The sequence below is a fragment of the Salvelinus alpinus genome, chromosome 6 (genome assembly GCF_045679555.1).
Source record: "Salvelinus alpinus chromosome 6, SLU_Salpinus.1, whole genome shotgun sequence".
NCBI classification, from domain to species: Eukaryota; Metazoa; Chordata; class Actinopteri; order Salmoniformes; family Salmonidae; genus Salvelinus; species Salvelinus alpinus.
In genome coordinates, this window is record NC_092091.1 from 12085165 (window position 1) to 12106971 (window position 21807).

At 40.6% G+C, this 21807-nt stretch overlaps 1 protein-coding gene, 7 non-coding genes and 1 pseudogene across 8 annotated transcripts; all 9 read right to left on the minus strand.

Annotated features, from left to right (window-relative positions):
• LOC139578155 (uncharacterized) lies at nucleotides 1-2810 on the minus strand. The gene is made up of 4 exons (XM_071405412.1): nucleotides 2702-2810; nucleotides 2011-2246; nucleotides 1564-1866; nucleotides 1-1423 (listed from the first exon to the last, which is right to left on the minus strand). Exons 2-4 carry the CDS (start codon nucleotides 2232-2234, stop codon nucleotides 1132-1134), a joined length of 819 nt encoding a protein of 272 aa, XP_071261513.1. The 5' UTR covers nucleotides 2235-2246; nucleotides 2702-2810; the 3' UTR covers nucleotides 1-1131.
• An 11294-nt stretch (nucleotides 2811-14104) lies between these two features.
• LOC139579874 (small nucleolar RNA U3) lies at nucleotides 14105-14229 on the minus strand (annotated as a pseudogene).
• Nucleotides 14230-15028: 799 nt separating this feature from the next.
• Nucleotides 15029-15250, minus strand: LOC139579852 (small nucleolar RNA U3). The gene has a single exon (XR_011675867.1). It is a non-coding gene; the product is annotated as a small nucleolar RNA U3 (small nucleolar RNA).
• An 800-nt stretch (nucleotides 15251-16050) lies between these two features.
• Nucleotides 16051-16266, minus strand: LOC139579824 (small nucleolar RNA U3). Its single transcript, XR_011675838.1, has one exon. It is a non-coding gene; the product is annotated as a small nucleolar RNA U3 (small nucleolar RNA).
• Nucleotides 16267-17058: 792 nt separating this feature from the next.
• Nucleotides 17059-17273, minus strand: LOC139579958 (small nucleolar RNA U3). Its single transcript, XR_011675965.1, has one exon. It is a non-coding gene; the product is annotated as a small nucleolar RNA U3 (small nucleolar RNA).
• Nucleotides 17274-18060: 787 nt separating this feature from the next.
• LOC139579819 (small nucleolar RNA U3) lies at nucleotides 18061-18275 on the minus strand. The gene has a single exon (XR_011675833.1). It is a non-coding gene; the product is annotated as a small nucleolar RNA U3 (small nucleolar RNA).
• An 805-nt stretch (nucleotides 18276-19080) lies between these two features.
• LOC139579859 (small nucleolar RNA U3) lies at nucleotides 19081-19302 on the minus strand. Its single transcript, XR_011675874.1, has one exon. It is a non-coding gene; the product is annotated as a small nucleolar RNA U3 (small nucleolar RNA).
• An 800-nt stretch (nucleotides 19303-20102) lies between these two features.
• LOC139579825 (small nucleolar RNA U3) lies at nucleotides 20103-20318 on the minus strand. Its single transcript, XR_011675839.1, has one exon. It is a non-coding gene; the product is annotated as a small nucleolar RNA U3 (small nucleolar RNA).
• Nucleotides 20319-21110: 792 nt separating this feature from the next.
• On the minus strand, nucleotides 21111-21325 carry LOC139579959 (small nucleolar RNA U3). The gene has a single exon (XR_011675966.1). It is a non-coding gene; the product is annotated as a small nucleolar RNA U3 (small nucleolar RNA).
• Nucleotides 21326-21807: the final 482 nt, after the last annotated feature.

The window sequence follows — 21807 nt, forward strand, 5'->3', positions numbered from 1 at the left end:
TTAGTTTAGACATATGTATATTATTTATATTTGAGTAGCATAAGATTAATTAAATCAATCGATGTACATGCAAAGACATAGATATTGGAACAAACAATTCTAAAAATCTACCTGCAATAGAGCATGCTGGGAAATATGATAACGATGGGTGTGGTTTTGTTTTAACACTGGTTATTAAGTTAACACTTACAGAGTGACTTTAACACCTGAATCAACACTAGAAATGTTACACTGAAAAATCAACACTTGTTAACAATTTTCTGTGTATATACATTGCACTTATCTCTATATACATAAACTGAAGTTCTAGTAGATCAATACATAATAAATTGACCAAATATTTCGGTTACAGTGTCTCTCTCACCACCATTGATATTGTTTTGAACTGATATTGGTGGTATATGTGAAATGAGTCAGTCAAGAGCATGTTATATGTCCTCCTCTTCTCCTGCTAGGCTCCTGTTCCAGCCCTAGTCCAAGGGTTAAGCTCTAGTCCCAGCCCCAGTCTAGTCTAGGGGTTAAGCTCTAGTCCCAGCCCCAGTCTGGTCTAGGGAATAACCTCTAGTCCCAGGCCCAGTCTAGTCTCGGGGTTAAGCGCTAGTCCCAGCCCCAATCTAGTCTAGGGGTTAAACTCTAGTCCCAGCCCTAGTCCAGGGGTGTGGTTTGGGGCAACAGTGTTCAACCAAGTCACTCTTTCTATGCCGCCACAGGGGTGAGAGAAAGTCTGAGCTGGAAAAGAGACAGAAGTGTGTCAAAATCCACAGCTCTGAGAATGCAGAAGTCACTGCAACACAAATATGCACAAACACACACACCTCACTATTTGTAGACCCCCCCCCACACCCCTTCTTGTTCCCCTCTGTCTTCCATCCAGTGGCGTGAAATTTGTTTCCTGCTCCATTGACCTTGTCCATCCTTTTACCCACGCAGGAAAGGAATGCTAAGGAATAGGACAGCAGTAATATCTCAGCCAGACCAAAACATAAAACAAGTGCTTGACGCAGTAATATCTCAGCCAGACCAAAACATAAAACAAGTGCTTGACGCAGTAATATCTCAGCCAGCCCGAAACATAAAAAAAGTGCTTGACATTCGCTAGATCGACACTCCTCTTTCTGTTCTCTGCCCATCTCAAGTTTGTCTGAGAGGGATGGCCTGTAGGTGGAGTCCTTGGCTGCTCTCTCTGTTGCAGTCCAGTCTCACTCTGCCTGCTTGGAGACTTAGCGTTGCGTAGCGCTGTGGAAGTGACTGTGGCGACCTGCGGCGGCGGCGACCGTAACCCTGTGAGCTGATTTTGTCCTCCGGGGCTCTGTTGACCTTTAACTTGTTGTTGAGGATGTGTAGCCGATGGACCAGGTCTTGCAGGCTGCATGTTCCCAGAGAACAGCCTGGTCTTTTCACTGTCACACTGGATCTTCTGGACCTGAAAGAGAAAAAGATCAAGAGAAGAGATTTCTGAAGATTGACTGAAATGAACTTGACCAAAAACCATTCAAATGTGACCTTTTTATATTAGTAAAAAAAAAAATGTAAACACCAGGGTGACCATTATTGAAATAATACCTGGAATGAAATACTGAGGGGTCTGTCTCCTCTCTCTGCCCTGGTCCACTGAGAATCCCTGGTCCACTGAGAATCCCTGGTCCACTGAGAATCCCTGGTCCACTGAGAATCCCTGGTCCACTGAGAATCCCTGGTCCACTGAGAATCCCTGGTCCACTGAGAATCCCTGGTCCACTGAGAATCCCTGGTCCACTGAGAATCCCTGGTCCACTGAGAATCCCTGGTCCACTGAGAATCCCTGAGTCCACTGCAGAGCTGCTTTGGAAATCTGCTCTTGTGCGGCTCTGTAACCAGACTCTAAATCTACCACAGAAGAGAAGGCATGGTTAATGCAGAAATAACATACTTCCCCCTAGACACATCAAAGACAGAACGCACATCTCCTATCCAATAATCCTGTACACTCTATAGAATTAGATGGTGGCCACCGTTCGTCAATCAGTTTACCTCTTTTTCATGTTGGAGTTGAGGTCAACTTTGGTGCCTTTCACCAGAGGTAGAACTGTGCCTTTCACCAGAGGTAGAACTGTGCCTTTCACCAGAGGTAGAACTGTGCCTTTCACCAGAGGGAGAACTGTGCCTTTCACCAGAGGGAGAACTGTGCCTTTCACCAGAGGTAGAACTGTGGCTAGAACACACCCGCAGATGATGGTTTGAAGAGGCACTTTCATATTGGCTGGAGCCTGTGAACAAGAATGGAATGAAAAAACGTGATTTATATTTAAATAGTCTCATCTACTTGTGAGAAAGGTAAGAATTATCTCCTGGCTCCAAAAGTATACCTGGATTATAACGTGCTTACATAAGAGGGTCCAAAAAGCAGGTTATTTGAACTCTGACCCTCTTCAGCCCCTGGTCATTAATTTGCCCAATATAATATCTGGACAAAAACAGTTCTGAGTATTGGCTCATTTCTCTGTGCTCAGGAATATCATACATTATACATGGATGAGAGTGACGAGTCATCTCCTTCAGTCTTCTTCTGTAATAACAATATAATAAGAAAAGTGCACTGCTGCAGACAGACAGAAAACAAAGATAGCACTCCCTACATTCCTGCCTTGACTTCAGAGAAAACCAAAATGATCTGATACAAGAAAATATACATTCTCAAATTCAAATGGCAGATTTCACTTACCTCAGGCTCAAAACAATTCACTTCACTGGGAGGTTCACTGGGAGGCTGCCAGTTGTATAGATCTCTCCAGTTACTCCTGGGTGGGTGCTTTATCTAAGGCTGTAGTTACCTATTTGTCTGAGTGTACACAGTCAACATGAGAGGCTTTATAGGGGTGGGTGGGAGGGACTTATACCTTATTTGACAGTCAAGGTGGGAGGGGCTTGTCTATGTGACAACTTTTATTGTACCCATCCTATCCAACAGACTGTGCATGGTGAACCATGGCAGGCTCATGAAGCCCATGTGATGTAACAAAGCTATTACAGAACAGAAAGAAACACAACATGCAACAACATTCAACGATTCTACTGAGTTACAGTTCATTTAAGGAAATCAGTCAATTGAAATAAATTCATTAGGCCCTAATCTATGGATTTCACATGACAACCATCTGTTATTTGTTGAATTCTTTGGTGAACAAAAATATAAAAACGCAACATGTGAAGTGTTGGTCCCATGCTTCATGAGCTGAAATAACAGATCCCAGAAATGTTCCATACGCACAAAAATATTATTTCTCTCAAATTTTGTGCACAAATTTCTTTACATTCCTGATTTTGAGCTTTTCTCCTTTGCCAAGATAATCCATTCACCTGACAGGAGTGGCATATCAAGAAGCAGAGTTACAGGCTTTGGTTTTTCCATTTATATTTTGAGGTTGGACTTTGGCACGTGTAGCTCATTAGCACGTAGGGTGTCACCTCGTTAGTCAGTATGTGTTACACCTGTGCTGGTTGCCGTCTCGTAAGAGGGAAGGTTTTTCAGCTGTGCTGGCCCAGGTGCTATTTAGGAATGGCTGGCCCAGTGATCCAGATGTCTTGAGAGATGGGGTGTCAACGCCTTTAGTTGGCGTGCCCTATTTGATTTCTAGAGAAACATTTATTTGTCAGATTTGGTTTTCTTCCTGTCTTTAAGTTTGGTGTGGGTTTTTCTTTAGTTTGCCTCTTCTTTGGCAAATGTATTGGGTGCTCATGATGAGTGTCTTTTAGGTTCCAGTTGTAGTTGCTAGTCAACTAAAACCCCACCTGTTTATTTTGGTTGTTGTCAGTGACTCTTCGTTAGTTCCCCATTCTTGCTTGGGAACGTAACAATGGCATGATCATTACACAGGTGCACCTTGCGCTGGGGAAAACTAAAGGTCACTCTAAAATGGGCAGTTTTGTCACACAACACAATGCCACAGATGTCTGAAGTTTTGAGGGAGCATGCAATTGGTATGCTAACTCCAGGAACGTCAACCAGAGCTGTTGCCAGAGAAGTGAATGTACATTTTTCTACCATACGCCACCTCCAACGTAATTTTAGAGAATTTGGAAGTATGCCCAACCGGCCTCACAACCGCAGACCACGTGTATGGCGTCGTGTGGGTAAGCGGTTTGCTGATGTCAAAGTTGTGAACAGAGTGCTCCATACTGGCTGTGGGGTTATGGTATGGGCAGTCATAAGCTACAGACAACGAACACAATCGCATTTTATCAATGACAATTTGAATGCATAAAATTACCGTGACGTGCTCCTGAGGCCTATTGTGAGGCCCATTTTGTTAAAGGTACAGCTTATGTGAACAATAGATGCATACAGTTGAAGTCAGAAGTTTAAATACACTTAGGGTGGAGTCATTAAAACTCATTTTTCAACCACTCCACAAATTTCTTGTTAACAAACTATAGTTTTGGCAAGTCGGTTGGGACATCTACTTTGTGCATGACACAAGTAATTTTTCCAACAATTGTTTACAGACAGATTATTTCACTTATAACTCACTGTATTACCATTCGAGTGGGTCAGAAATGTACATACACTAAGTTGACTGTGCCTTTAAACAGCTTGTAAAATTCCATAAAATGATGTCATGGCTTTAGAAGCTTCTGATAGGCTAATTGACATAATTTGAGCCAATTGGAGGTGTAAAAAAAGCCAGAATATGGTTTGCAACTGCACATGGGGACAAAGATTGTACTTTTTGGAGAAATGTCCTCTGGTCTGATGAAACAAAAATAGAACTGTTTGGCCATAATGACCATCGTTATGTTTGGAGGAAAAAACGCTTGCAAGCCGAAGAACACCATCCCAACCATGAAGCATGGGGGTGGCAGCATCATGTTGTGGGGGTGCTTTGCTGCAGGAGGGACTGGTGCACTTCACAAAATAGATGGCATCACGAGGAAGGAAAATGATGTGGATATATTGAAGCAACATCTCAAGACATCAGTCAGGAAGTTAAAGCTTGGTCGCAAATGGGTCATTCAAATGGACAATGACCCCAAGCATTCTTCCAAAGTTGTGGCAAAATGGCTTAAGGACAATAAAGTCAAGGTATTGGAGTGGCCATCACAAAGCCCTGACCTCAATCCTATAGAAAATTTGTCAGCAGAACTGAAAAAGCGTGTTTGAGCAAGGAGGCCTGCAAACCTGACTCAGTTACACCAGCTCTGTCAGGAGGAATTGGCCAAAATTCACCCAACTTATTGTGGGAAGCGTGCGGAAGGCTACCCGAAATGTTTGACCCAAGTTAAACAATTTAAAGGCACTGCTACCAAATACTAATTGAGTGTATGTAAACTTCTGGCCCACTGGGAATGTGATGAAAGAAATACAAGCTGAAATAAATCATTCTCTCTACTATTATTCCGACATTTCACATTCTTAAAATAAAGTGGTGATCCTAACTGACCTAAGACAGGGAATTTTTACTAGGTTAAATGTCAGGAATAATGAAAAACTGAGTTTAAATGTATTTGGCCAAGGTGTATGTAAACTTCCGACTTCAAATATATGTGTATTTCCAGTCATGTGAAATCCATAGATTAGGACCTAATGAATTTATTTCAATTTACTCATTTCTTCATATGACATGTAACTCATAAATCAATGAAATTGTTGTGTGTTGCATTCATCTTTTTGTTCATTATAATGTTTACATTCTGTCATAAGGAGCACATGTTCAACTTCATAAAAAACACGAATGTCAAATGGTCCCGTACAGTCAAAATCATGTTTTTAATCAAATTAGATGATATTTGGAGTAAACCAGATCAAAGTAGGATGACCAAAAAATCACTGTTGCTGCTACATTGATGAAGTTTGATCATAAAGTGAGTGGTCCCCTCTCCCATGTCAAACACGTGGATTCAGGGAGGATTATTAATACAGCAATGGTAACATCTTATGTGTGCAGCAGGGAGTGGCAATTGAATGCAAGCTTAACATTTCAATTGTTGAAACATTTCTAGCCCGTCTATCTATGGGTAACAGGGTTGACATGATATGCTCAACCCTCTCAATTTTCCACCACAGAACACAGAAAATGACCAAAAACGGTAGAACCAGCTCAACCACAATTTAACTATTAGATATTCAATGTTTCTTTTGAAATAAATATTTAAGAAGTAATAGTTTCAACATATTAAAACGAGAGTTCTGTTTATGTAACAGGGTTGACCTTAAAATCTTCAGAAATGACTTTGTCAAAGCTACAAAATAACTAGGACTTTACAATTAGGGTGAAAACAAAGTATTTTGGGGGGTTAAGTTGGTTAACAGAGGGACATGTCAAAATGCTGAATTTTGGCACTTTAGTAAGTCTATATTCATATTGAAAATCTGATTTATTGACTTCTCTATGTGGTCTATAGTAAAGGGCACTTAATTTAATATAGCAGGCTTTTAAATTGACATATTGGTGCACAATTTCTCTTAAAATATCAAAGGGATGCAAAAAGCACTAATTTTGTGGAACGCCCCATATACAGTATGAGAGTGACATTCATATTGACACCCAAATAAGTAACACTTTTGTTACAGGCCACTCATTGTCGTCAGTTTTCACACAAAAAAAAAATCATTGTACTGTTTCTGCCTTGTAACTGGTAACTTCTGTGTTACATGTGACAGAGCTCTGACTAGAAGTTCATTGCCACTGAGTCAGGAAATGGTTATGAGCCGGAGGGATAATGGTTTAGTCTGACCCCAACTATTTTACCCACCTAGACATTCTCGCAGTATTCAAGGAATGTTAATTCTAGCTATTTCCAATACCAGTTTTTAGAACCAGATGTCAATGATAGGCCTATTTTAGGATTCAGCACAAACTTAAACTCATTACTGCTCATTAAAAGTAATTGTAAGGCAGGGATTTAATCCGATCGTGTTTTGTCTGCAATAGATTTTTTAAGGCAATGTTCACGAATTCGCAGAGACCACATAAACAATAAACGCTGCATATTTCGGAAATAACCTTTCAATGGTTCATTATCCAAATCCAGTGGGATTAAATCCGGGCTAAACCATAAATCGTTTGGGATACCCAACTGATGATTGGCTTTCGGTTGCCGAAGCATGCTGTTATGGTCTCATTTTTTATTCATTGCAATTAAAAACATTGGTTTTGATTGCCAATCTGTGCTCATGCATAGAACACTCATGAGTAGAAAACTCATGCGTAGAACACTCATACACAGAACACTCATGCACAGAACACTCATGCACAGAACACTCATGCATATTCCCTCCGCAAGGCAATCAAACAAGCTAAGTGCCAGTATAGAGACAAAGTAGAGTCGCAATTCAACAGCTCAGACACAAGGGGTATGTGGCAGGGTCTACAGTCAATCACAGATCACAAAAAGAAAACCAGCCTTGTTTGATTGCCTTGCGGAGGGCTGGTTTTCTTTTTGTAATCCGTGATTGACTGTAGACCCTGCCACATACCTCTTGTGTCTGAGCTGTTGAATTGCGACTCTACTTTGTCTCTATACTGGCACTTAGCTTGTTTGATTGCGAATGCTGCCATCAATCCACGGTTTCTGGTTTGGGAATGTTTTAATTGTTGCTGTGGGTATTAAGTTGCCGATGCACTTTCTAATGAACTCGCTCACAGAATCAGCGTATTCGGCAATGTTGTTGTTGGACGCAATGCGGAACATATCCCAATCCACGTGATCGAAGCAGTCTTGAAGCGTGGAATCAGATTGGTCAGACCAGCGTTGAACAGACCTGAGCGCTGGAGCTTCTTGTTTTAGTTTCTGTTTGTAGGCTGGAAGCAACAAAATGGAGTCGTGGTCAGCTTTTCCGAAAGGAGGGCGGGGGAGGGCCTTATATGCGCCGCGGAAGTTAGAATAACAATGATCCAGGGTTTTACCAGCCCTGGTAGCACAATCGATATGCTGATAGAATTTAGGGAGTTTTGTTTTCAGATTAGCCTTGTTAAAATCCCCAGCTACGATGAATGCAGCCTCAGGGTGTGTGGTTTCCAGTTTACATAGAGTCAGATAAAGTTCGTTCAGGGCCATCGATGTGTCTGCTTGGGGGGGAATATATACGGCTGTGATTATAATCGAAGAGAATTCCCTTGGTAGATAATGTGGTCGACATTTGATTGTGAGGAATTCTAAGTCAGGTGAACAGAATGACTTGAGTTCCTGTATGTTGTTATGATCACACCACGTCTCGTTGATCATAAGGCATACCCCCCCGCCCCTCTTCTTACCAGAAAGATGTTTGTTTCTATCGGCGCGATGCGTGAAGAAACCAGCTGGATGCACCGACTCTGTTAGCGTCTCTCGAGTGAGCCATGTTTCCGTGAAGCAAAGAACGTTACAGTCTCTGTTGTCTCTCTGGAATGCTACCCTTGCTCGGATTTCATCAACCTTGTTGTCAAGAGACTGGACATTGGCGAGTAGTATGCTAGGGAGTGGAGCGCGATGTGCCCTTCTCCGAAGCCTGACCAGAAGACCGCTTCGTTTGCCCCTTTTTTCGGCGTCGTTGTTTAGGGTCGCCGGCTGGGATCAGATCCATTGTACTGGGTGGAAGGCAAAACGCAGGATCCGCTTCGGGAGAGTCATATTCCTGGTCGTAATGATAGTGAGTAGACGTTGCTCTTATATTCAGTAGTTCCTCCCGACTGTATGTAATGAAACCTAAGATTACCTGGGGTACCAATGTAAGAAATAACACGTAAAAAAACTAAATACTGCATAGTTTCCTAGGAACGCGAAGTGAGGCGGCCATCTCTGGTGCCGTCGCGGACCAGGATGTCTTGCTCCCAGACAGACTAAATCACTTTTTTGCTCGCTTTGAGGACAATACAGTGCCACTGACACGGCCCGCTACCAAAACCTGCGGGCTCTCCTTCACTGCAGCCGAGGTGAGTAAAACATTCAAACGTGTTAACCCTCGCAAGGCCGCAGGCCCAGACGGCATTCCCAGGCGTGTCCTCAGAGCATGCGCAGACCAGCTGGCTGGTGTGTTTACGGACATATTCAATCAATCCTTATCCCAGTCTGCTGTTCCCACATGCTTCAAGAGGGCCACCATTGTTCCTGTTCCCAAGAAAGCTAAGGTAACTGAGCTAAACGACTTCCGTCATCATGAAGTGCTTTGGGAGACTAGTAAAGGACCATATCACCTCCACCCTACCTGACACCCTAGACCCACTCCAATTTGCTTACCGACCCAATAGGTCCACAGACGACGCAATCGCAACCACACTGCACACTGCCCTAACCCATCTGGACAAGAGGAATACCTATGTGAGAATGCTGTTCATCGACTACAGCTCAGCATTTAACATCATAGTACCCTCCAAACTCGTCATCAAGCTCGAGACCCTGGGTCTTGACCCTGCCCTGTGCAACTGGGTACTCGACTTCCTGACGGGCCGCCCCCAGGTGGTGAGGGTAGGTAACAACATCTCCACCCCACTGATCCTCAACACTGGGGCCCCACAAGGGTGCGTTCTGAGCCCTCTCCGGTGCTCCCTGTTCACCCACGACTGCGTGGCCATGCACGCCTCCAACTCAATCATCAAGTTTGCGGACGACACTACAGTGGTAGGCTTGATTACCAACAACGACGAGACGGCCTACAGGGAGGAGGTGAGGACCCTCGGAGTGTGGTGTCAGGAAAATAACCTCACACTCAACGTCAACAAAACAAAGGAGATGATTGTGGACTTCAGGAAACAGGGAGCACCCCCCTATCCACATCGACGGGACAGTAGTGGAGAGGGTAGTTAGTTTTAAGTTCCTCGGTGTACACATCACGGACAAACTGAATTGGTCCACCCACACAGACAGCGTTGTGAAGAAGGCGCAGCAGCGCCTCTTCAACCTCAGGACGCTGAAGAAATTTGGCTTGTCACTAAAAGCACTCACAAACTTCTACAGATGCACAATCGAGAGCATCCTGTCGGGCTGTATCACCGCCTGCTATGGCAACTGCTCCGCCCACAACCGTAAGGCTCTCCAGAGGGTAGTGAGGTCTGCACAACGCATCACCGGGGGCAAACTACCTGCCCTCCAGGACACCTACACCACCCGATGTCACAGGAAGGTCATAAAGATCATCAAGGACAACAACCACCCGAGCCACTGCCTGTTCACCCCGCTATCATCCAGAAGGCGAGGTCAGTACAGGTGCATCAAAGCAGGGACCGAGAGACTGAAAAACAGCTTCTATCTCAAGGCCATCAGACAGTTAAACAGCCACCACTAACATTTAGTGGCCGCTGCCAACATACTGACTCAACTCCAGCCACTTTAATAATGGGAATTGATGGTATTTTATGTAAAAATGTATCACTAGCCACTTTAACCTTTTGTCAATAGGGGGAGCTGTTAGCATTATTTTTTTTTTTACATTTCCAAATTAAACTGCCTCGTACTCAATTCTTGATCGTACAATATGCATATTATTGTTATTATTGGATAGAAAACAGTCTATAGTTTCTATAGGAGTTGAAATTTTGTCTCTGAGTGGTACAGAACAATTTCTACAGCACTTTTCATGACAGGGTTCAGATTTCAGAAATTTTTACCTCTGATCTGGGGTCTGTTTTTAAGGCGACAGTGAATGCTATGAAGAAACCGACACTGCCTACGTCTTCCTCTGGGTGTCTGTACGTCATCACGTTTTCAATGGAATCGATGGGACGTTCACAGCCATTATAAAAGACGAAAATGTACAGAGACCACCCTTTCTCAACGTGCGCCTGAAGCGTAAAGGACATCGGACCTGCCTCGTTCCAAATCGTTTTCTAACCAGCAGTATTTCTCCGGTCATGTTTTCAGTCGTTATAGTTGTTAAAAACATCATAATGTAGTGAATTTTAACCGTTTTATATCAATTTATATCCGTTTAGTGCGATTTTGAGGAATTTCTTTGTCGTGCACTCTGAAAGTTTGGACACGCTTTAGGGTGTCGGTCGTTGGTGATGGACATTTCGAAGGACAGAGGACATCTATCGACCAAAAGACGTTTATAACATAGAAAGGATACATTGCCCAAGAATATGATGGAAGATCAGCTCAAAGTAAGCAATATTTAATATGATAAACCGTGTTTCTGTCGAAATATTTTAAACGCATATATCGCCATTTTGTTTGGTATAGCTTCACTTGGCCAACCCTGTATTGAAAAGTAAGGATAATTTTAAAAATGTAAATCAGCGGTTGCATTAAGAACTAATTTGTCTTTCGATTCCTGTCAACCCTGTATTTTTTAGTCAAGTATATGATTAGCTTTTAATTAAACTAGATCACTCTGATAGATGACGTCAGACATATTGAGGCTTGATTTCCTAGTATTTTCATTGTGTAACCACGGTTTTGTATGGCTAAATATGCACCTTTTCGAACAAACTGTATATGTATGTTGTAAAATGATGTTACAGGAGTGTCATCGGAAGAATTCTGAGAAGGTTAGTGAAAAAATTAATATCTTTTGGCGGTGGTTACGTTATAGCGCTCTTTGGCTGGAATCGATGCTCTGGTAACGTTGGAACATGTAGTATGCTAACTTATCGATTTATTGTGTTTTCGCTGAAAAACGCTTAGAAAATCTGAAATATGGTCTGAAATCACAAGAACTGGGTCTTTCCATTGCTATGCTTTGTCTATTTTTATGAAATGTTTTATGATGAGTAAATTGGTCATACACGTTGCTCTATCTAGTAATTCTAGTGGATTTGTGATGGTCGGTGCAATTGTAAACTGTGATTTCTACCTGAAATATGCACTTTTTTCTAACAAAAACTATCCTATACCATGAATATGTTATCAGACTGTCATCTGATGGTTTTTTTTATAGGTTATTGGCTATCAATATCTTAGTTGAGCCGAATTGGTGATAGCACCTGAAGGAGTAAGAAACTGATGGAGTTAGAATAGTGGTGTATTTTGCTAACGTGTTTAGCTAATAGATTTACATATTTTGTCTTCCCTGTAAAACATTTTAAAAATCTGAAATGGTGGCTTTATTCACAAGATCTGTATCTTTCATCTGGTGTCTTGGACTTGTGATTTAATGATATTTAGATGCTACTATCTACTTCTGAAGCTATGCTATCTATGCTAATCAGTGTGTGGGGGGTGGGGGGTGCTCCCGGATCCGGGTTTCTGAGGCAGTAAAAGTTAAACAATGCCACTTAATATAATGTTTACATACCCTACATTACTCATCTCATATGTATATGTATATACTGTACTCTATATCATCTACTGCATCTTGCCATCTTTATGTAATACATGTATCACTAGCCACTTTAAACTTTGCCACTTTATGTTTATATACCCTACATTACTCATCTCAGATGTATATACTCTACTCTATACCATCTACTGCATCTTGCCTATGCCGTTCTGTACCATCACTCATTCATATATCTTTATGTACATATTCTTTATCCCTTTACACTTGTGTGTATAAGGTAGTAGTTGTGGAATTGTTAGGTTGGATTACTCGTTGGTTATTACTGCATTGTCGGAACTAGAAGCACAAGCATTTCGCTACACTCGCATTAACATCTGCTAACCATGTGTATGTGACAAATAAAATTTGATTTGATTTAGAACATTTGAATCATTTTGTGGTCCATCCCATTCTTCCGAAGCAACCTCAGGTCTTAACAACCTGCCACATAGTTCATCTAATTAGTCAAGGACTAAATAGTCCAGAAGTTAGTAATCTGAAGTCAAGCAATGTCTCAGAAATACATTTATTTATTTATATATATATATACATTTTTATTAGAAATGGCCCTAGTCTTGACGTAATTTAAGATGTATTATGATTCAGAGTTAGTCAGACTTTTTCAGACAACATTCACTGCAACATGTTCAGAATTTAAAATAGGCAGTTCATTTTCTGTTGTTATGACAACGACACGTTAAGTGCTCTATTATGTACTGTGGATGTATTTTAAACAGGTGATAAGAAGCGGTGAACGTGCCAAATGACATGCATGGTCAGTCTGCACACTTTCCACAAAATAAAAGTGATTTGAAACCAAATTGCATGCACTTCATTTCTACAATGTGGAGATGAAAGACATTTAGAAAGAAATGCTATTGCTTATTTCAATAGGTTGTATTGTGCATAACAAATTCTATTTACTTAATCAATCAATCACTCAAACAATCAAATGTATTTATAAAGACCTTTGTACATAAGCAGTTGTCACAAAGTGCTCCACACTCACAGAATTATTCTGTTGAACAAGGCAGTGTAAATGTAAGGCAAGTCAATGTGTTCACTAGTAAGTTGGCCAAAGTTGTTGAAAATATTTTTGTTACATTTTGGTGGGCATACAGTACCAGTCAAAAGTTTGGACACACCTACTCATTAAAAGGCTTTTCTTTATTTTAACGATTTTCTACATTATAGAACAAGAGTGAAGACATCAAAACTATGAAATAACACATATGGAATCATGTAATAACCAAAAAAGTGTTAAACAAATCAAAATATATTTAATAGTAGCCACCCTTTGACTTGATGACAGCTTTGCACACTCTTGGCATTCTCTCAACCAGCTTCATAAGGTTGCATTGAAATGCATTCCAATTAACAGGTGGGCCTTGTTAAAACTAAATTTGTGGAATTTCTTTCCTTCATAATGCGTTTGAGCCAATCAGTTGTGTTGTGACAAGGTAGGGGTGGTATACAGAAGAGAGCCCTATTTGGTAAAAGACCGTCCATATTATGGCAAGAACAGCTCAAATAAGCAAAGAGAAACGACAGTCCATCATTACTTTACATGAAGGTCAGTCAATCAGGAAAATTTCAAGAACTTTGAAAGTTTCTTCAAGTGCAGTCGCAAAAACCAAGCGCTATAATGAAACTGGCTCTCATGAGGACCGCCATAGGAAAGGAAGACCCAGAGTTACCTCTGCTGCAGAGGATAAGTTTATTAGCGTTACCAGCCTCAGAAATTGCAGCCCAAATAAATGCTTCACAAAGGTTTAGTAACAGAGACATCTCAACTCTCAACATCAACTGTTCAGAGGAGGCTGCGTGAATCAGGTCTTCATGGTCGATTCTCTGCAAAGAAACCACTACTAAATGACACCAGAGTCAATTCTAGCCACCAGATAAAGGGTCTGAACGGGAATACCTTGAATCATCATCATGGATAGCGAGACCTTCCACTTTAGACACACATTTCTCAAATAAAGAACTATAGAAATGATCCCTGAAAGTATAGTCTTGGTGTAGAAGTTGTTGTGATCAAGGTGGAGCATCTTGAAAAGAGCATTTGCACCACCGGTTTGTGTTGCATTCTCAGCATCAACAGTTGTTGCAATCAAATTATGTTAATTATGGAGAATTGCGAGCTTCCACAAATGAGAAATATGGTCAACGATGCTGGTTGCCAACAGGTAAAATATGACCTAATGTTGGTGGACAGCCATCCATATTTCAAAGCTGGTTATTTTGTGGAATTCTACCCCCTTTTAAACATTGTGTGTTTTAGCTATAGACGTATGGGTTGTACCATCAGATTTGTCTTTGTCTTCCGCATCCAGTGGTACCAAGAGTTGGTCTGTGTGATTAACGGGGGCTGAGATAGAGCTGTGTTTGTGAGACAAAGACGGATCCTGAAGGGGCTAAGGCCCGGGTCTTTTTTTTACAAAAACATCTGTAGAAACAGAATGGTTTGAATTACAAACTACTAAAACCTATCTATGAAAAGCTGAGACTCTATCAAACATGCACATGTAACATGTTTTGCTCTATGACGCTCACAAGCTACACAAGAGTTGTTAGAAGGTACAGGCTTCTTCTACGTAGAATATCAAAGGAAGGTCAAAGGTTGTCCTGAAAGGAAAATGGTAAATCACCTCATTGTGAAGCTAAATATAAGGGTTGGACATGGAGATAAATGAAAGTCGGAAAACTAAAAAGAAGATTTATGCTGGGGTCTCAGGACTGATTCTATAGGATTTATTTTATTACCGATAAGAATTTTGGAGACTTTTCAGTAGTTTTTGTTGTACATGGTTAACATCCACTCAGAACATATTCCCTTCATCCATGTTCATTGAAGAACAAGGAACAGTCATCAAAGGTGGAAGAAAAATGAGCAAAGTCATTTCTAGCCACCAGATTCATGCTCTGAACGGGAATATCTTGAATCATCATCATCATCATGGATAGCGAGACCTTCCACTTTAGACACACATTTCTCAAGTAAAGAACTATAGAAATGATCCCTGAAAGTATAGTCTTGGTGTAGAGGTTGTTGTGATCAAGGTGGAGCATCTTGAAAAGAGCATTTGCACCACCGGTTTGTGTTGCATTCTCAGCATCAACAGTTGTTGCAATCAAATTATGTTAATTATGGAGAATTGCGAGGAACCTCAAATGAGAAATATGGTCAACGATGCTGGTTGCCAACAGGTAAAATGTGACCTAATGTTGGTGGACAGCCATCCATATTTCAAAGCCGGTTATTTTTGTGGAATTCTACCCCCTTTTAAACATTGTGTGTTTTAGCTATAGACGTATGGGTTGTACCATCAGATTTGTCTTTGTCTTCCGCATCCAGTGGTACCAAGAGTTGGTCTGTGTGATTAACGGGGGCTGAGATAGAGCTGTGTTTGTGAGACAAAGACGGATCCCGAAGGGGCTAAGGCCCGGGTCTTTTTTTTACAAAAACATCTGTAGAAACAGAATGGTTTGAATTACAAACTACTAAAACCTATCTATGAAAAGCTGAGACTCTATCAAACATGCACATGTAACATGTTTTGCTCTATGACGCTCACAAGCTACACAAGAGTTGTTAGAAGGTACAGGCTTCTTCTACGTAGAATATCAAAGGAAGGTCAAAGGTTGTCCTGAAAGGAAAATTATAAATCACCTCATTGTGAAGCTAAATATAAGGGTTGGACATGGAGATAAATGAAAGTCGGAAAACTAAAAAGAAGATTTATGCTGGGGTCTCAGGACTGATTCTATAGGATTTATTTTATTACCGATAAGAATTTTGGAGACTTTTCAGTAGTTTTTGTTGTACATGGTTAACATCCACTCAGAACATATTCCCTTCATCCATGATCATTGAAGAACAAGGAACAGTCATCAAAGGTGGAAGAAAAATTAGCAAAGTCATTTCTAGCCACCAGATTCATGCTCTGAACGGGAATATCTTGAATCATCATCATGGATAGCGAGACCTTCCACTTTAGACACACATTTCTCAAGTAAAGAACTATAGAAATGATCCCTGAAAGTATAGTCTTGGTGTAGAAGTTGTTGTGATCAAGGTGGAGCATCTTGAAAAGAGCATTTGCACCACCGGTTTGTGTTGCATTCTCAGCATCAACAGTTGTTGCAATCAAATTATGTTAATTATGGAGAATTGCGAGGAACCTCAAATGAGAAATATGGTCAACGATGCTGGTTGCCAACAGGTAAAATGTGACCTAATGTTGGTGGACAGCCATCCATATTTCAAAGCCGGTTATTTTTGTGGAATTCTACCCCCTTTTAAACATTGTGTGTTTTAGCTATAGACGTATGGGTTGTACCATCAGATTTGTCTTTGTCTTCCGCATCCAGTGGTACCAAGAGTTGGTCTGTGTGATTAACGGGGGCTGAGATAGAGCTGTGTTCGTGAGACGAAGACGGATCCCAAAGGGACCCAGGCTGGGTTTTTTAAATTTTTTATTTTTTTTTACAAAAACATCTGTAGAAACAGAATGGTTTGAATTACAAACTACTAAAACCTATCGAACATGCACATGCAACATGTTTTGCTCTATGACGCTCACAAGCTACACAAGAGTTGTTAGAAGGTACAGGCTTCTTCTACGTAGAATATCAAAGGAAGGTCTAAGGTTGTCCTGAAAGGAAAATGGTAAATCACCTCATTGTGAAACTAAATATAAGGGTTGGACATGGAGATAAATGAAAGTCGGAAAACTAAAAAGAAGATTTATGCTGGGGTCTCAGGACTGATTCTATAGGATTTATTTTATTAACGAAAAGAATATTGGAGACTTTTCAGTAGTTTTTGTTGTACATGGTTAACATCCACTCAGAACATATTCCCTTCATCCATGTTCATTGAAGAACAAGGAACAGTCATCAAAGGTGGTCGAAAATGAGCAAAGTCATTTCCAGCCACCAGATTCATGCTCTGAACAGGAATATCTTGAATCATCATCATGGATAGTGAGACCTTCCACTTTAGACACACATTTCTCAAGTAAAGAACTATAGAAATGATCCCTGAAAGTATAGTCTTGGTGTAGAAGTTGTTGTGATCAAGGTGGAGCATCTTGAAAAGAGCATTTGCACCACCGGTTTGTGTTGCATTCTCAGCATCAACAGTTGTTGCAATCAAATTATGTTAATTATGGAGAATTGCGAGGTTCCTCAAATGAGAAATATGGTCAACGATGCTGGTTGCCAACAGGTAAAATGTGACCTAATATTGGTGGACAGCCATCCATATTTCATCGCCGGTTATTTTTGTGGAATTCTACCCCCTTTTAAACTTTGTGTGTTTTAGCTATAGACGTATGGGTTGTACCATCAGATTTGTCTTTGTCTTCCGCATCCAGTGGTACCAAGAGTTTGTCTGTGTGATTAACGGGAGCTGAGTTAGAGCTGTGTTCGTGAGACGAAGACGGATCCCGAAGGGACCCAGGCCGGGTTTTTAAAAATTATTTTTTTACAAAAACATCTGTAGAAACAGAATGGTTTGAATTACAAACTACTAAAACCTATCAAACATGCACATGTAACATGTTTTGCTCTATGACGCTCACAAGCTACACAAGAGTTGTTAGAAGGTACAGGCTTCTTCTACGTAGAATATCAAAGGAAGGTCAAAGGTTGTCCTGAAAGGAAAATGGTAAAACACCTCATTGTGAAACTAAATATAAGGGTTGGACATGGAGATAAATGAAAGTCGGAAAACTAAAAAGAAGATTTATGCTGGGGTCTCAGGACTGATTCTATAGGATTTATTTAATTAACGAAAAGAATTTTGGAGACTTTTCAGTAGTTTTTGTTGTACATGGTTAACATCCACTCAGAACATATTCCCTTCATCCATGTTCATTGAAGAACAAGGAACAGTCATCAAAGGTGGTCGAAAATGAGCAAAGTCATTTCCAGCCACCAGATTCATGCTCTGAACAGGATTATCTTGAATCATCATCATGGATAGTGAGACCTTCCACTTTAGACACACATTTCTCAAGTAAAGAACTATAGAAATGATCCCTGAAAGTATAGTCTTGGTGTAGAAGTTGTTGTGATCAAGGTGGAGCATCTTGAAAAGAGCATTTGCACCACCGGTTTGTGTTGCATTCTCAGCAGCAACAGTTGTTGCAATCAAATTATGTTAATTATGGAGAATTGCGAGGTTCCTCAAATGAGAAATATGGTCAACGATGCTGGTTGCCAACAGGTAAAATGTGACCTAATATTGGTGGACAGCCATCCATATTTCAACGCCGGTTATTTTTGTGGAATTCTACCCCCTTTTAAACTTTGTTTGTTTTAGCTATAGACGTATGGGTTGTACCATCAGATTTGTCTTTGTCTTCCGCATCCAGTGGTACCAAGAGTTTGTCTGTGTGATTAACGGGAGCTGAGTTAGAGCTGTGTTCGTGAGACGAAGACGGATCCCGAAGGGACCCAGGCCGGGTCTTTATTTTATTTTTACAAAAACATCTGTAGAAACAGAATGGTTTGAATTACAAACTACTAAAACCTATCTATGAAAAGCTGAGACTCTATCGAACATGCACATGTAACATGTTTTGCTCTATGACGCTCACAAGCTACACAAGAGTTGTTAGAAGGTACAGGCTTCTTCTACGTAGAATATCAAAGGAATGTCAAAGGTTGTCCTGAAAGGAAAATGGTAAAACACCTCATTGTGAAACTAAATATAAGGGTTGGACATGGAGATAAATGAAAGTCGGAAAACTAAAAAGAAGATTTATGCTGGGGTCTCAGGACTGATTCTATAGGATTTATTTTATTACCGATAAGAATTTTGGAGACTTTTCAGTAGTTTTTGTTGTACATGGTTAACATCCACTCAGAACATATTCCCTTCATCCATGTTCATTGAAGAACAAGGAACAGTCATCAAAGGTGGAAGAAAAATGAGCAAAGTCATTTCTAGCCACCAGACTCATGCTCTGAACGGGAATATCTTGAATCATCATCATCATCATGGATAGCGAGACCTTCCACTTTAGACACACATTTCTCAAGTAAAGAACTATAGAAATGATCCCTGAAAGTATAGTCTTGGTGTAGAGGTTGTTGTGATCAAGGTGGAGCATCTTGAAAAGAGCATTTGCACCACCGGTTTGTGTTGCATTCTCAGCATCAACAGTTGTTGCAATCAAATTATGTTAATTATGGAGAATTGCGAGGAACCTCAAATGAGAAATATGGTCAACGATGCTGGTTGCCAACAGGTAAAATGTGACCTAATGTTGGTGGACAGCCATCCATATTTCAAAGCCGGTTATTTTTGTGGAATTCTACCCCCTTTTAAACATTGTGTGTTTTAGCTATAGACGTATGGGTTGTACCATCAGATTTGTCTTTGTCTTCCGCATCCAGTGGTACCAAGAGTTGGTCTGTGTGATTAACGGGGGCTGAGATAGAGCTGTGTTTGTGAGACAAAGACGGATCCCGAAGGGGCTAAGGCCCGGGTCTTTTTTTTACAAAAACATCTGTAGAAACAGAATGGTTTGAATTACAAACTACTAAAACCTATCTATGAAAAGCTGAGACTCTATCAAACATGCACATGTAACATGTTTTGCTCTATGACGCTCACAAGCTACACAAGAGTTGTTAGAAGGTACAGGCTTCTTCTACGTAGAATATCAAAGGAAGGTCAAAGGTTGTCCTGAAAGGAAAATTATAAATCACCTCATTGTGAAGCTAAATATAAGGGTTGGACATGGAGATAAATGAAAGTCGGAAAACTAAAAAGAAGATTTATGCTGGGGTCTCAGGACTGATTCTATAGGATTTATTTTATTACCGATAAGAATTTTGGAGACTTTTCAGTAGTTTTTGTTGTACATGGTTAACATCCACTCAGAACATATTCCCTTCATCCATGATCATTGAAGAACAAGGAACAGTCATCAAAGGTGGAAGAAAAATTAGCAAAGTCATTTCTAGCCACCAGATTCATGCTCTGAACGGGAATATCTTGAATCATCATCATGGATAGCGAGACCTTCCACTTTAGACACACATTTCTCAAGTAAAGAACTATAGAAATGATCCCTGAAAGTATAGTCTTGGTGTAGAAGTTGTTGTGATCAAGGTGGAGCATCTTGAAAAGAGCATTTGCACCACCGGTTTGTGTTGCATTCTCAGCATCAACAGTTGTTGCAATCAAATTATGTTAATTATGGAGAATTGCGAGGAACCTCAAATGAGAAATATGGTCAACGATGCTGGTTGCCAACAGGTAAAATGTGACCTAATGTTGGTGGACAGCCATCCATATTTCAAAGCCGGTTATTTTTGTGGAATTCTACCCCCTTTTAAACATTGTGTGTTTTAGCTATAGACGTATGGGTTGTACCATCAGATTTGTCTTTGTCTTCCGCATCCAGTGGTACCAAGAGTTGGTCTGTGTGATTAACGGGGGCTGAGATAGAGCTGTGTTCGTGAGACGAAGACGGATCCCAAAGGGACCCAGGCTGGGTTTTTTAAATTTTTTATTTTTTTTTACAAAAACATCTGTAGAAACAGAATGGTTTGAATTACAAACTACTAAAACCTATCGAACATGCACATGCAACATGTTTTGCTCTATGACGCTCACAAGCTACACAAGAGTTGTTAGAAGGTACAGGCTTCTTCTACGTAGAATATCAAAGGAAGGTCTAAGGTTGTCCTGAAAGGAAAATGGTAAATCACCTCATTGTGAAACTAAATATAAGGGTTGGACATGGAGATAAATGAAAGTCGGAAAACTAAAAAGAAGATTTATGCTGGGGTCTCAGGACTGATTCTATAGGATTTATTTTATTAACGAAAAGAATATTGGAGACTTTTCAGTAGTTTTTGTTGTACATGGTTAACATCCACTCAGAACATATTCCCTTCATCCATGTTCATTGAAGAACAAGGAACAGTCATCAAAGGTGGTCGAAAATGAGCAAAGTCATTTCCAGCCACCAGATTCATGCTCTGAACAGGAATATCTTGAATCATCATCATGGATAGTGAGACCTTCCACTTTAGACACACATTTCTCAAGTAAAGAACTATAGAAATGATCCCTGAAAGTATAGTCTTGGTGTAGAAGTTGTTGTGATCAAGGTGGAGCATCTTGAAAAGAGCATTTGCACCACCGGTTTGTGTTGCATTCTCAGCATCAACAGTTGTTGCAATCAAATTATGTTAATTATGGAGAATTGCGAGGTTCCTCAAATGAGAAATATGGTCAACGATGCTGGTTGCCAACAGGTAAAATGTGACCTAATATTGGTGGACAGCCATCCATATTTCATCGCCGGTTATTTTTGTGGAATTCTACCCCCTTTTAAACTTTGTGTGTTTTAGCTATAGACGTATGGGTTGTACCATCAGATTTGTCTTTGTCTTCCGCATCCAGTGGTACCAAGAGTTTGTCTGTGTGATTAACGGGAGCTGAGTTAGAGCTGTGTTCGTGAGACGAAGACGGATCCCGAAGGGACCCAGGCCGGGTTTTTAAAAATTATTTTTTTACAAAAACATCTGTAGAAACAGAATGGTTTGAATTACAAACTACTAAAACC